This window comes from Talpa occidentalis, unplaced genomic scaffold, assembly GCF_014898055.3.
Source record: "Talpa occidentalis isolate TD23 unplaced genomic scaffold, MPIMG_talOcc4v2.1 talOcc4.11, whole genome shotgun sequence".
Taxonomy (NCBI): domain Eukaryota; kingdom Metazoa; phylum Chordata; class Mammalia; order Eulipotyphla; family Talpidae; genus Talpa; species Talpa occidentalis.
Genome location: NW_023601104.1, coordinates 94,835,969 through 94,849,474, shown reverse-complemented (window position 1 = coordinate 94,849,474; position 13,506 = coordinate 94,835,969). Strand labels below are relative to the sequence as shown.

General features: G+C 50.1%; 1 protein-coding gene across 4 annotated transcripts in view; it reads right to left on the bottom strand.

Moving 5' to 3' along the window:
- Positions 1 to 13,506, bottom strand: part of SETD3 (SET domain containing 3, actin histidine methyltransferase) — a 60,363-nt gene that overhangs the window by 42,869 nt on the left and 3,988 nt on the right. For all 4 annotated transcript variants that reach the window (XM_037503925.2, XM_037503921.2, XM_037503923.2 and 1 more), the window contains 4 exons: positions 6,043 to 6,152; positions 4,132 to 4,224; positions 2,170 to 2,318; positions 159 to 231 (listed from right to left, as the gene is read on the bottom strand). In XM_037503925.2, coding sequence (XP_037359822.1) covers positions 159 to 231; positions 2,170 to 2,318; positions 4,132 to 4,224; positions 6,043 to 6,145 — 418 coding nt within the window. In that variant the 5' untranslated portion in view covers positions 6,146 to 6,152. Of the gene's footprint in view, positions 1 to 158; positions 232 to 2,169; positions 2,319 to 4,131; positions 4,225 to 6,042; positions 6,153 to 13,506 lie in introns of those variants that run through there.

Sequence of the window (13,506 nt, the reverse complement as noted above, 5' to 3'; positions counted from 1 at the left end):
CTTTCCTCTGATGTCTGACTGTGTCAGGACCCGTATCATGGACTGGGGGGAATAGTGCCCTAGTGGAGAAAACCACCAAGTATGACCCTTAATGCCAAAAAAAAGTATATATTCTTCTCATTTGTGCTTTGCTTTGAACAGTCAGAAATTATTCTCACCCAACACTGAATTTTTAGCAGATTCCACAGTCATTAGCAATTTTCGTGGCACCCATAAAAATAATTCTTCTGCCTGGGGGAAAAAAGAAAATATTAGAATCACCAAAACATGGTACAACTTTCAACTACTATGATCAGAAACCCAATCCTGCCGACACGAACACATCAGACACTTTCATTTCTAATAGCAACACTCTTAAATATTTGAAAATCTAAGCATTTATGCTATAGTTGGGTGAGCAGAAGCATGGCTTGAAATCTAAAAGCAAAACAAAATGAACTGGATAGACTCAGAAGACAAATAATCAAAAGCACTTTTGGAAACTTGAATGGGAAGCAAATACAATGATTTGGGGGGGAGAACAAAAGGTTTCTTATCCTTTGCTGTATTTACATTTTTAAAGTTCTAAAAACAAAACACAACAACTTCCTGCGAGCGAAACCTCAGCCTGCTACTGTTTCTGAAAGTAGAGTAACATTCCTTCCTCTCCAGTCTTGTCTTTGAGGCACAGTAATTACCAGCAAAAGCCCAAGTTCGAGAAACACGTTCCACCTTACTCATTTTTTGCTCCAGTGTTCTCTCATTTGGGGGAGATGTGAGAAGCTGCTTTTGGGCTGTCTGCAGCAGCTATACTCCCTAAAACACCTGTGGGAGTGCCTTGCATGTGGCACGGTCATGCAGTAGACCTCTGTATATGAACTCAGAATGCATGTTACACATGTGATGTTCTGTGTATCAATTAGAATTAAGTTTTTTTAAAAAACACATAGAGAAGAGAAACCACAGCTAGTTTATTTGGGGGCAGCGACCACCCTGATACTGTGATGTTGTCAGTCTCATTTGACACAAGAGTTGCCTCAGGACACCTTGCTCCTCTTCCCTTTTTCAGCAGCTACCGTGCGAATTACTTCGCATGTCTTGCCCCTTACCACAGATTACAGGCATCATGAAGGAAGATTCCGGGATTTGGGGGGGTTTTGGAAGCCTGGCGTGATAACCACCGAGGCACCTCTCATGTGCCACACTTAACAGTGCAGCTAAGCCCACGCACGTTTATCCACGCACAGTGGCGAGGCTGACTGCAGCCTTTCAGTGCAGCTGGAGGTTGGAGGGCCCAAGCAGATAATACCCTTTTCCTCCACCCAAATCCTGAACCAACTGACAGAGACACAAGAATACAACAGATGGTCACCCAAAATATCACCCACTGAATCCCACAATTAGACAGACTCCCCCACCTAGTTACAGGCAGACTGGCGCTGCCCTGCCAATTCACCAGGGGAGCGCACAGCAGCAGAAAGGCACGTGGGCAGCCAGCGCCTGCCGAGGAAAAGGCCAAGCCCTGCTTCTTCTCCCAAACAGGTCAGACAGACACAGTCACGCCTCCTCGCGAGCAGAGACCCATGGGTGGGGCAGAGTGGGCCGGTCTGCCAGGGCGCTGCCGCGGTCCCCTCTGCTGGAAGGACACGCGGGGTGAGGACGCCACGCAGCCCTGTATGGAGGGCCACATGTGCCTCTCTTCCCGTGGCCTCTGACGTCGCTGTTTTGGTAGGTCCCTCCAACAGCTCAGTGACCCACTCTACAAGGTCAGTAAGCGTCCTTGCCAGGGCCCGTTGCTGCCGCACCCCACACACACGCCTGCATGCTGCACGGCCTCCCTCCGAGCCACCCGAGCCCACAGCCTTCTCTTGATTGAAATCTCAGGATTCTGCTCCACAGTCCAGCAGAGACCAAGGAATATGAACAGGTGTCCAGGTCACTGGCTGACAGCATGGCTCTCAGGAGGGATGCACTGGAAGGGACCACCTGAGACATGTGCCCCACTGTCAATTAGGAGGCACCAGGGGTGCCCAGGAGCAGGGGTGTTGATAGCGAGCTTCCTGCTTCCCCACAAGGCTCAGAACAAGCTCAAGGTGTCTATCTCCTTGCCTGGCACCTCTGCACAGCACCACAACCCAGACCCGGGGACTCCAGGCCCAGGGGGCCCCCAGACCCCGCTCACGCACTCACCTTGATATCTCTGGTTGCCCTCAAACCGAAGCTCTCTTCTTTGAAGTTAACCATTTCGAAACCCTCCACGGAGGCTCCATTTTCAGAGGCCCATTTCATCAGATCAGGAAAGTAATCTTCTCTTTTCCCATCAAAAGTAACAGACAGACCTAAACCAAGCCATTTCAAAGAACAAGAGGCACTTTTAGGGCCCATGGCCTTCACACTCGGTCTCAGGAGAGGAAAACAGGCCTTATCTAGCTCTAGGAGAGAGTCATAACGCGCCAAACTTGAAACAAAAATCAGACCTAACAGAGAGTCATGGAACATTTCTTAACTCAGAACAGGAAAGGGGAATCAAAATCCTAGGCCCGTGGGCTAGAGAAGAGTGGCTGACACTGGGTGAGACACTGTGGGCCTGTGTGGCGGGAGGGGAGCCTCGTTGACTGCAGGTGCAGAGCAACGCACCCCACGGCCCCATGGGACCCCATGAGACACATCAGCAGCTCACACCTGCACACAGGAAGCCCTGGTGCGAATGAGCACGGCCTGGTTCCGAGCGCCAGCGGAGGCCCTACGTACCCATGTACAGCAACTAATGCAAAAATGACCATTTCTTAAAAAATCAATAAGTATGGTGCCACCGATGTGGAATGTGCTGATGCATGTGTGTGCAGGGTCCTGGGGAGGGGCAGAAACACCGCCACGGCAAGACAGACGCCCGAGGCGGAGGGCAGGTGATGGGTGGAGGCCTGGGCTTGGGCTCTGTCTTCGAGGTCTCGGATCTTAAACACAAAGGACACGGGAAACGTGGGAGAAGGGGCAGCGGATGAGCAGGTGGGAGAGCAGGAAAGGACGGAGAACCCGAACCTCAACTCCGTGGGAGGTGCATGCTTGGTGTTAGACTATTCTCTGGACTTTCCATCATGTTTGAGAGGGTCACAAAGATGAGAAGCAATACAAGGGGAAAACATGCTTCAGAAGAACGCGAGACACAGGGACTTGCTGAGGTGAGGAGCGGGGTGTGGGAGGCAGCCCAAGTGCTGTGGCCACGGTGCCAGGTAACTAACGTCCACCCAGCATGTGCCATGGGGCTGCCCAGCACTGTGTCTGCCAGAGGTGAGAACTGGCTGGCCAGGGAGATGCAAGTTCACTGTCACTGCAGGAAGCAGCACCTGCATGACCTCAGTGTCCACTGCGACTAACGGTCTGTGACATGTGACCCCCAGGACACACAAAACCTTCTCGCTATCACAGAGCAGGGGTTAGCAGAGTCGACCTCTCAGTGCCAACACACACATCATGGGGCACCAGCCCATCAGGGTTTGAGGCCCCCACTTTTGTGAAGGATGACCACGTGAGGCAGTGAAGAAAGGGAGTGTCTGAGAAGCTCCCCTCTCCTCCACACGCAGGCTCTCGGCTCCACACCCCTTCTGCGTGGGCCTGTACACCAATCTTTACTTTTGTGCTTTGCAGAACAAAACCAAAATACTGAATAAGCTTTTTCAAGCTGACACTTGTCCACATCACCAGCTTGGCCGGGAATCGTCACACTGCTGAATACACCCCACAAGGACACAATTCGGGGGCTCAGGCACCTCTCTTAATCAGGACACGCTGGTGTCCACCCTATCCACTGGCTGGCACGCGGCCCTAAGGCACAGAGCTGGGCGTGGACCACACACGCCACTCTGGGCTGACCTCAAAGCCCAAAGGAAACAGATTTGAACACACATTTCAAAAGATAAAATAAATAACAGTTGTGTCATTTCAGCCCCCAGAGACAAACTTTATTTCTCTCCCAATGCTCAGCAGTTTTACCCTTGGCCAAGCAGTAGCTCGGGAACGGGAGGCGAGCCAGCGGCTGGCGCCATCACCCCGCTGGCTCTCCTGGGCGTCAGAGCTCCCAGCCTTACTCGCCAGTCCGATGACACTGTCTCCACCTGACCGGCTAAAACAGGAGTTCCATTCTAGAACACTTACCTTTCTGTTTTTTCCGTATCTTCTCCACGAGAGAGCGGATCTGCACATACTCCTCCCATTCCTTCCCCGGGCCGGGCGCGGGGCTGCTGCATTCTGAAACACAAGGTCACGGTCAGTGTTCGTCCACTTTAATGTTAGTGTCCAGGAGAAAGAGGCCCTGTTTGTTGCTGCTGCTGGTTGACTTTAAAGGACAGTGACCACCACAGTCCCAGTGACAAACGAGAGGAGGATGAGTTAGGACCTTTGAAAGCGTGTACAATGCCCTGCAGCCACTCAAACACCACCGATTCCGTGAGACCCCAGGACCCACGTGCAGGTGCCAGGCTTGTGGGGACCTTGTTCTTGCTGCTTCTGATCTAGTTTGCTCAGAACACACTTGTGAACTGGAAAATCTAAAAAGCTGAGCTAAAATGTAAACTCGTTTCCCTTAAAACTCTTCTTGAGAGTAAAAGAAGGGAGTGTAAAAAGGCAACAATTGTTTCTAGTTAAGCCCTAACAATGGCTCCCTGAGGGAACCGGGAAGTTGGACAGAAGGCCAGTCAGTCAGCACTGCTCCCAGCCATGGGTAAGGCACTATATTAAGCGCTCCGGGGGAGAGACAAAGGGGGTGGCACCACCACTGCTAAAAGGGAGGCTCAGAGTCCACGGCAGCGGAAAGACCCACACCCGTGTGGGGGCGGGTGGCTGTGGAACGCGGCCCGCTGGGCACCCTGCCCACCAGGCTCTGTCCTCTGGAAGCCAGAGGACCAGTTCAAAGCTCTTGCTGAAGTGCCTGGCCCTCTGCTCTCTGAGGAAAAGGGCACACGCGGCAAATAATTCACAGTAACTGGTTAAGTGTTGACTCAAAACCATTAAGGTTAACCGCCCGGCTTCACCCTTCCGTTTACAAAGACTGACCAAGGGAGGGAAGCCCAGCAAGGGGAGCCTGCCCTTAGGGTGCCCTCAGTCTCAGGGGGAGAGAGGTGGGGTTCCTCGTGCTCTGGGGCGGACCACTGAATTGGGGGGAAGAGGTGGAGGTACATCATGCTCTGGGGGGACCAGGGAACTGGGGGAGGCAGGTAGAGGTGCATTGTACTCTGGGGGGACCACGGAGTTGGGGGAAGGAGGTGGAGGTGCATCGTGCTCTGGGGAGGGATGGCACTGAGCTGGGCAGGGGACACAGGGAGCACTCGGGGAGGGAGCTGACCACTTTGGGGTACTGCCTGCGTCTGTAAGGAGGGAAAGCTGGGAAAGATTAGCCTGTCACCTCATTCTAAACATTGAGAAAGAAAATGAGGTCAATGCTGTTAGTTAATAGAGTGACCACAGCTAAATTTGAGACTTATAATTATAATTGCAATTCACAATTAAAAAGGAAAAGGAAGCTACCATTTTAGACTTAGGAAAGCGAGCACAGGTATTTAATTGCCATTCAACCTCCCTAAAGCGAGAACTCACAAACGTCAGCATGTAGCCTGGGACACTAAGTGGCGGCGAGTCTTTCCAGAACAGGGCGAGTCCCAAAGGCCGGCTCTCCAGGTGACCCTGGCTCCCAGGGGCCTCACCGTCCCGAGACAGTCCTGACTGAGGATTGAGGGGATCAGCCACTATTGCTGGCCACACTGTTGAAGGGGCCGGGCTGGGCCTAGAGCCCAGAGTCCAGGGAGGCCATGTCAGGTGGCCCCGGAAGCTTGACACCCATATTCCTCTGGGCCCCCTAAGCAGTATGCAGAGTCAAGGGGTGCTGGTAACCCCATTTCACAGATGGGATAAATGCAGTTACAGTTTTCTCTAAATATCTGGGTCACGAGCTATGGTGTTAACACACATTTGTTTCACTTCATGTACCAGTGGCCACCCCCCACCTTCCAGGCACTGGGGGTGCACAGGAGCTGCACCCCCATGGGCTCAGAAAGGCCGGGCAGCACTTACTCTGCAGCAGCTCGCTGGTCAGGTTCAAGGTCTCCTTTGGGGACACACTTGCCGATGCACCGGTGCCTGATTTTTGTGTTTTCACTCGACTCTTCTTCCCCATTTTCTGGCTGCAGAGAAAAGACAAGACAGAGAGGAGAACTTTACACTTCCAGAGAACGAAATCAAGCCATAAAATGTCTCAGCAATAGCTTAGTCTTATGGAGCGAAGATCTTACCATATCCTGAAGTTTCCTTCCAGAAAGAGAAACGTGTTACAAATATTAGTGTTTGGAAGTTCTCAAAGGCAAACACAAGTCTGCTTCATAGTTTCTGGAAGAAAAGCTCACTCCTTTTCACCTACAGAAACTACAGCAGAGGAAACTTTTACCCTGCAAGTTTTTCAGGTTACACAGGTTTTCTGTGTGACCAAAACGTTTAGTCCACGACACTACAGAGTTGGAGGACGCAGGCCATAGGCTCGGGGTGCATGAACCCATGTACCTCACCCAACACACTTGACTTTGAGAGAAGCATTTTCCTGTATCACAGGCAATGGAGTGAGACTTCCGGAATAAATACCGAGACACTCTGAAATGCAGACTCAACAGAGTTAATCCAATTCCTTCACTTTATTCTGTGGAATGGCCCAGGGTTCCACAGGACATTGATGGCAGACACTGGGCTTGACCAAGGTCTCCTACAGCTTCCCAACCTGGCACTCCAACCACCCGAAGTCTGGGATGGTCTCACATGTAAGAAGTGTCTAGAACATCCCACCAGCAGGTGAGACGGTAGGATGGAGGCATCAATGTGGTAGGATGGAGGCGTCAATGCCTCCCAGGAGGTAATATTGGTCTGAAATCCTCTGGTATGGAGATGTGTCAGGGAGGTTGCCATGTGCAGACAGGGCAGGCCCAGTCTGAGGCATGAGAGGAGACAGCAGCTCACCTGCGCATCTCAGGCCACCTGTTTCCTCGCCCTTGTGAATTCACCAGTGGCACCATTTCTTGCCTCCTCCCTGGTTGCACCACCCCCACTGCTTGAATCTGCCCTCACCCTGCCACCCACCCTAGGGCCTCTTGCTCAGCCACTGTGCCCACCAGCCCCCAATGTCCTGGGCACTGGCTCACGTGTCCATTGCCTCCCCCACCACAAGCCCCAGGAGGCCCACTCTGCTCCTGTCTGGGCCGTCCCAGTGTCCAGCCCAAGCTCAGCGCAGACTGCGCTGCAGGGAAACTGCTGCCACTCCCTGGGGATGCTCGCTGGTATGTCAACTCAAACTGTCTTCCCCAAGTTGCTTCTACACTGGAGCCGAGTTTCTAGCTTCCTGGAACACAGAGGAAATGTCTAATTCCTGCTCCCCAAGAGAGATGAGTAAATATTTGGTCACTGATTTGAAAGCACAATAGATTCCTTTGGCGGTAAGGTTCCGCAGTCAGATGCTGATTCTTGCATTGTTCAGCTTGTATGGAACAACTGGCATTGTCCTCAAGATTTCTTTCTTTTAGCCAGAAAACTGTTGGCTCTTTTAGAAAGGAGTGGTATAGATGCAGAAGTACAGCAGGTGGCACTTCAGAATCCTCGGGCAACGAGCACCCTCCTGGGAGCAGATCTGTGAAATGGCAGGGACCAAAGCCTGGGCGGCTGTTTACATCCAAACAGCCACTGAAGTCAGGCGACCCTCACCTCCAGGCCATTTCCCCACTGTGCTCGCCACAGCAGCCTCTATTCACTGAGGTGGACATGCAAACTGTCAAATGCAGCCATGCGGCATTTCTCCGAGAGTGCACGGTCACCTCCTCAAGTCTGGTACAAAGGCATCCAGCTTGGGGACCCCAAGTACCTTCCCCAGGACACAGCCATCACTCCGCGACCGCTCTCTGACTTCTACCACCGTCGCTCGCTTTCGCCTGCTCGGGGCTGCAGACAAATGGAATCAGGCGCTGCCTCTGCTCCTTCTGCTCCACTCTCCTCCTTTCCATAGCAGGTGGGGTGACCCTCAACCTCCCCAACAAAGCCCCTCAGGCCCTTCACTGCCTCACCCCTGTCCAGCGTCATTCTGCGCATCACCCCCTGGTACAACTCAGCCCCAGTGGTTTGCTCAAGTTCTCCCCTTTTTTGGTAATGAAGAGACCCCATGCTACCCCTTGGTCCCAAAAGGCCTTGATGAACTCCTGGCCACCTCCAGGCAGCCCTCACTCTCAGGGACATCCGTAAGAATCAATCAGGTTCAAGGTGATTATCTGACGCTTCTTTGCGATTCAGTCTTCTGGAATTCTCTTTGGGCAGTTTCCCTTTACAGGGATGCAGTTCCCACGGGAGAGAAGGCAGCGGGCCCAGGTGAGGCAGTGGGAATCTTCCAGTAGGCCTTAACTCACTTCATCCTAATTCAGGAGGGGGAGGGGCTGGCCGCTCCCCGGTGATTGATTGCCCCCCCTGGGGTAAGGGAGCCCAGGTCCAGGCCAGCTCTGAATCTGTCCCATGGAGAAACAGGACTGATAGCGAGCTCTTCTGGGAAGCTTCGCAGGCTGGGTTCTGTCCAGAGCTCCCTATACCCACTCTCCAAAGCAGTCAACGGCTGCCTCAGTCACAGTAAACCTGAGTTTACTTAAGCACTCAGGTTCAGGGAGGGCTGGGTTCCCTGGACCTGGGTCTATAGCCCGGCAGAGCTCTCCGAACTTGCACAGCCATTAACGTGTTACGATTCTCTTGCCTCTGGATTTGAGATGGTTTGCACCAATTCTCCCAGGATTTGTGGGACACCCCTAACAGAAAGTCCCTGCAAGGCAGTAGCCTGCATTTACCTCTGTTTACCCCACAAAGAGTCACCACCGGCATGCTCCCTACTCTGCCTTCCACAGCCCCTGGGCCGGGCTCTTCCTCCATTACCGTGGTCCATGAGTCTTTGCCCCTTGGTGGCAAGTGTCCTGCTTGCACCCACACACTGACAGTGACAGTCCACGCCCCTCACTTCAGAGCCCCACTCTGGAGCCTCATTTCCCTCCCTCCCCCCCCCCCCCCCAGTTCACATCATCCATGTGCCTGTTTCACCCACAATCTCCTGGCAGAAAGTAATCAAAGCTTCCACCTCCGTGCCATCTGGGGGCCTGGTACAGGGCTGCAGACAGTCGCACACCATTTGTTGAATGAAGAAAGATCTTTAGATGTTGTTTTTATATATTTGTGTTACTTGTGGGTAAGATTTACTTCCCGTGAGGAAAGTAAGGTTTTGGTGGCAAGAAAGCATTTTGATCTATTCTCCCACCAGGGAATAGAACAGTAGTCAAATGAAACAGTTACCATTAATTTCTACTGAACAACACGTCCATATAAAATATGTAAAATTCACTTAAAAGATGATTTCTTTTGGGAATCCATAGTTAACTGCTCAAAAAGCTTTAGGATATAAATTTCATAGAGAAACTCTGACAAACACAAACCTGAATTTTTAAAGGAAGCAACAAAGCAAGACTAAGTCCACTTCTAGTGGAAAAGGAGGTTCCCCAAGCACAGCTTGAGGCTCCATGGTGGACCTGCCTCAGCACTGGTCAGCTACACATGTCCAGCCCAAGACTTTCCGGCTTCCAGTCACAGGCCAGAGACCACGCCCACAGGGCCACACCCTTGGAAGCCATGCCCACAGAGGCCAGCAGAGACCACAGCCTGAGGTCAGGAGGCTTTGACTTGGCCAAGTGCCCACTGCACCAGCAGCTGACTAGGCTTCCAACCTGAAAGCCTGTATTATTTCCAGCACACGGGCAGACCCTAAACATGGGTGCGCTCCATTCCACAAGCCTGCCCAGGGCACTGCTAGCTGCCACAGGAGACAACACAACAGGTTTGTGGTCCTCAGGGGTGAATGTGAGGGGAGCAAAGACACACAGTACGGGCTACCCCTGAAATAAGTGAGAAAAGAGAGAGGGGCAGGGAATAACAAAAAATTAAACAGGGATGACAAAACTTTAAGATTCTGTTTGAGAAAGTGGTAGGATCTAGTATGAGTGGTTTCCTAAATTCAACCCCTTCTGCCTTTTTTTAAGCTAGAAAAGAGATCACCAATATCATGGATTTGAAAGAATGACCTACCCTTTGCATTCATCACTCAAAACTTTGTCATACACCATGAGCAATTTTAACTGTGATGCCAGCAGCATCTGCAGCGAGATTCCAACGTAGGGGACACAGCCAAGCAGGCCCCTGAGCATGCGTGATGCAGCAGTGGGAATGGCCTCCCTGAAATTCATCAAGGTCCTACAAAGACCAAAGACCTACCTTGGATATTTATTCCAAACATCAGTATTAGAAAAACATAAAGATGCGTTAAGTTAAAAATGTGCAGATACACGCACATACTCACGCTAACTTCCAAATATTAACCAGAAGACAAAATGCTCAATGAACGATTTTCCTCTCAAAAGTTGAGCTTGAAATCTTTTTACAAATGCTTATTGAATTATGTTGGGAGAAACAAAAGTACATGGAAAAAAAGGATTCAGCCCCTTTTTTACTTAAGACAGAAAAAAAGAAAAGAAAGGCAATACAGGACTGACAGGCAAATGGATCCTACCAACTACTACTGCTAGTTATTCAAAGGAACAGCAGGAAGAGCCGCACACATATCTACGTTTCTTCGCCATCAAGATATTTTGAAAATCTATAGAATGCTCAAAATCTGGCTCTTTAAAAATACCACAAACTATTTATCAGGTACATCAAAACAACCTCCCCACCTACAAAGATAAAACAGGATTTCAAAGATAGTGAAATAAAAGGTATCCTCAATTATTATTTAAACTGCCAACTACTGTGCAATCAGTTAACATGTAATCAACAATGAGTTTTGGCTAATCGAGTGATTCCTGACATATATGTATATCATCTGCACAGTGGAATAAAGTAAGGAGATAAGGAAAAATAAGATAAACCACACCTAGGGACTGTGGCTGATGGGTGGAGAGGGGAGATAAGGGAAGGCACTGGATACTTGGCCCTTTTTCACAGAGCTGGAACTCAGCTGCATGGGGCTTTTCCCCCTCAAAAATTCCAAATGGAAAAGATGTGTATTTGTATTTTTCCTGGGTTGCTTTCAACTAAATACAACTAGAATAAACATTTTTGATTACCCTCATTTGGCAGTTTATCTTGAAAACCTTAGCTCAAAACCCAGCATCTGCTTTTCAATGTTGCCTGCATTTCCCCCACTTCACAGCTGGACTGGAGAAAGGAGAGAAGGGCCTGTGGTTTCCTCCTCCCTCGGCACCCAGCTGTAAAGGGACCTGCAGGCGGTGAGACAGCCTGCCTAATCTTTGTGTAGCAGAATAAAAGCACGCCTTCTCAAGCTCACTGGCATGCTTTGCAGGCCACTAGGATCCAATTACTACATTCTGCATTAAATACACAAATTATAGGATGATGGGATCCGAAAAGGAAAACGATTTAACTGTGTGATGTTTTCTCTCCTAGGGAACCTGATGCAGCACAGGCAGGCGCTCTCCGCACGGCTCCGTGTTAACCGGACGAGTGTGTTTGGGAAGGGCCCAGGGCACCACTGCTAGCGGGGTGAGGCCACACCGACTGATACAGTCGGAGCGGCTAACTAGCGACCCCCCCATTCCAATCGCGAATCAAAGAAGGTGTCGCTATGCCACAACTCAAACAGTACCAAGAAGTCAAAGCAAACAGGCAGGCATTCCCACTTACTTCATAGGCATGTAGACCTATCGGCTGCATGCCAGGAAAACCTCAATCTCCACACAGAACAATTTGGGCTGTTATATGTGTATGTATGCATGTGTGTATGTATATACATACGTGTGTGTATTTATACATTAAATTTTTAAAAATATACATTTCTAGCTTTCAACACTATTTTTGCTATTTTCCCACTAATTTACATGATCATTTTAGAGATGCTTATACCATTTCTGATTGACTTTCCAAATACATAATAGTTTCAGCTTTAAACTGTGGTTGAATTATGTTGTAAATACACTTACATGAAAATGAGGCTCCTATTTAAAGAAAGTTGAAAAAAAAAAAAACTTTCATAAACCAAAGAATCATTTGGTGCCATGAATAATCATTTCCTATTATATCTTCCTAAAAGAAAAATGTTACGTGTGAAGGAACAGCTGTAATCTGTCGAGAAATTACCTTCAGACCACCCACATTCCTCATGTAAGGGTTCTGAATTCTAGAATTGGGCCATGTCAGCATTGAGAGAGACCTTTGGGGTCGCCTGGGTTAATTCTCCACTTTGAACAGGTTGAAAGTCACGTTACGGAGCAGTGATGCGGTCAACGTGCCTTGCTATCCCCTGCCAAAGCCAAGGCTGCGGACCCCGTGAAGCAGCCAGGCAGGAGCGTGCCACCCCGGGAGGTTTGCTGCCTCTGATGGGCACAGGGCAGGGACCTAAGGCAGAGGCCTGGGTGCCAGCACCACCCTGCTGGCCACCAGCTGCCAGCTCTGGGATCCACACTGCAGGCCCTCCTCCTCCCTGCCCGGCCCCACCACTTCCTTCTAAGGAGAAATAGCCCCACACCTAACCCACCCCCAGGCCTCTCCAGGCTCAGCTAGGCCCTCACCGCCGGCTTCTCCATCAGATGAACGCATTCCCTTCAGGTAAAATGTACTTCTGTGTCATTAATAAAACCCTCCAAATGTGCGCCAGGAGGCCAAGGTTCAAGGGAGCGCTGCCTGCCTGGATCTCCTCCTGGGTCTCAACACAGGGCATTTCCCTAGCATCCCAAAGGCTGCCCTAGTTTGCCCATGAGCTGAGGAACACGTGAATTCATGCCTTTGCTCAGTGCCCATTTCTTGGACTGAGGGCAAAGATGAGGGACAGGTGGCCCCATGCACAGCCTTAGGATAAAAACTTCTCATGGGCGATACTGAACCCAATGCCTCTGCCGCACCTAAATGCAAATGACTGTGCTACATGCTACATTTTTTTCTAGGCTGTTGAAACGATATTATCCTGCCAGCCTCCTGTGGCAGGTCCGCAGCAAGATTCTCCATCACAACTGTGTCATCTGGGCTTTCCTATACCAGGAACTAAGGTAAGCATTTTATACCCTAAAGGCAAGTATTGTCAGGCCCACTTTATAGATGACAAACTGAAGGTTACAGAGATTGGGGCCTCACCAGCTACGATTCTCAATACTCTCGATATTTCCTGGATTCAATGCAAAACCAACCCATTCCCAAAGGTTCTGAAGGTTCCATGTTCTCTCTCAAGTTCAAAACCATAGTATTCCTTAGAATAGTAACATACAATGTTTTCTCTCTTTGGTCTTTTAAAAGTCTATATCCATTTTGCTGGCCTTATCAAAACATACAAGAGGCCCCCTCGATTTTGTCATGGATCCAAACACTGCAGAAACTACATAGGTGGCCATGACAGCTATCGCTGTAGCAATAGTAAAGCACTACAGGCCACACAAGAAAACCTTATTGGTCATCAGTAAATATGTTTTGGTGAAA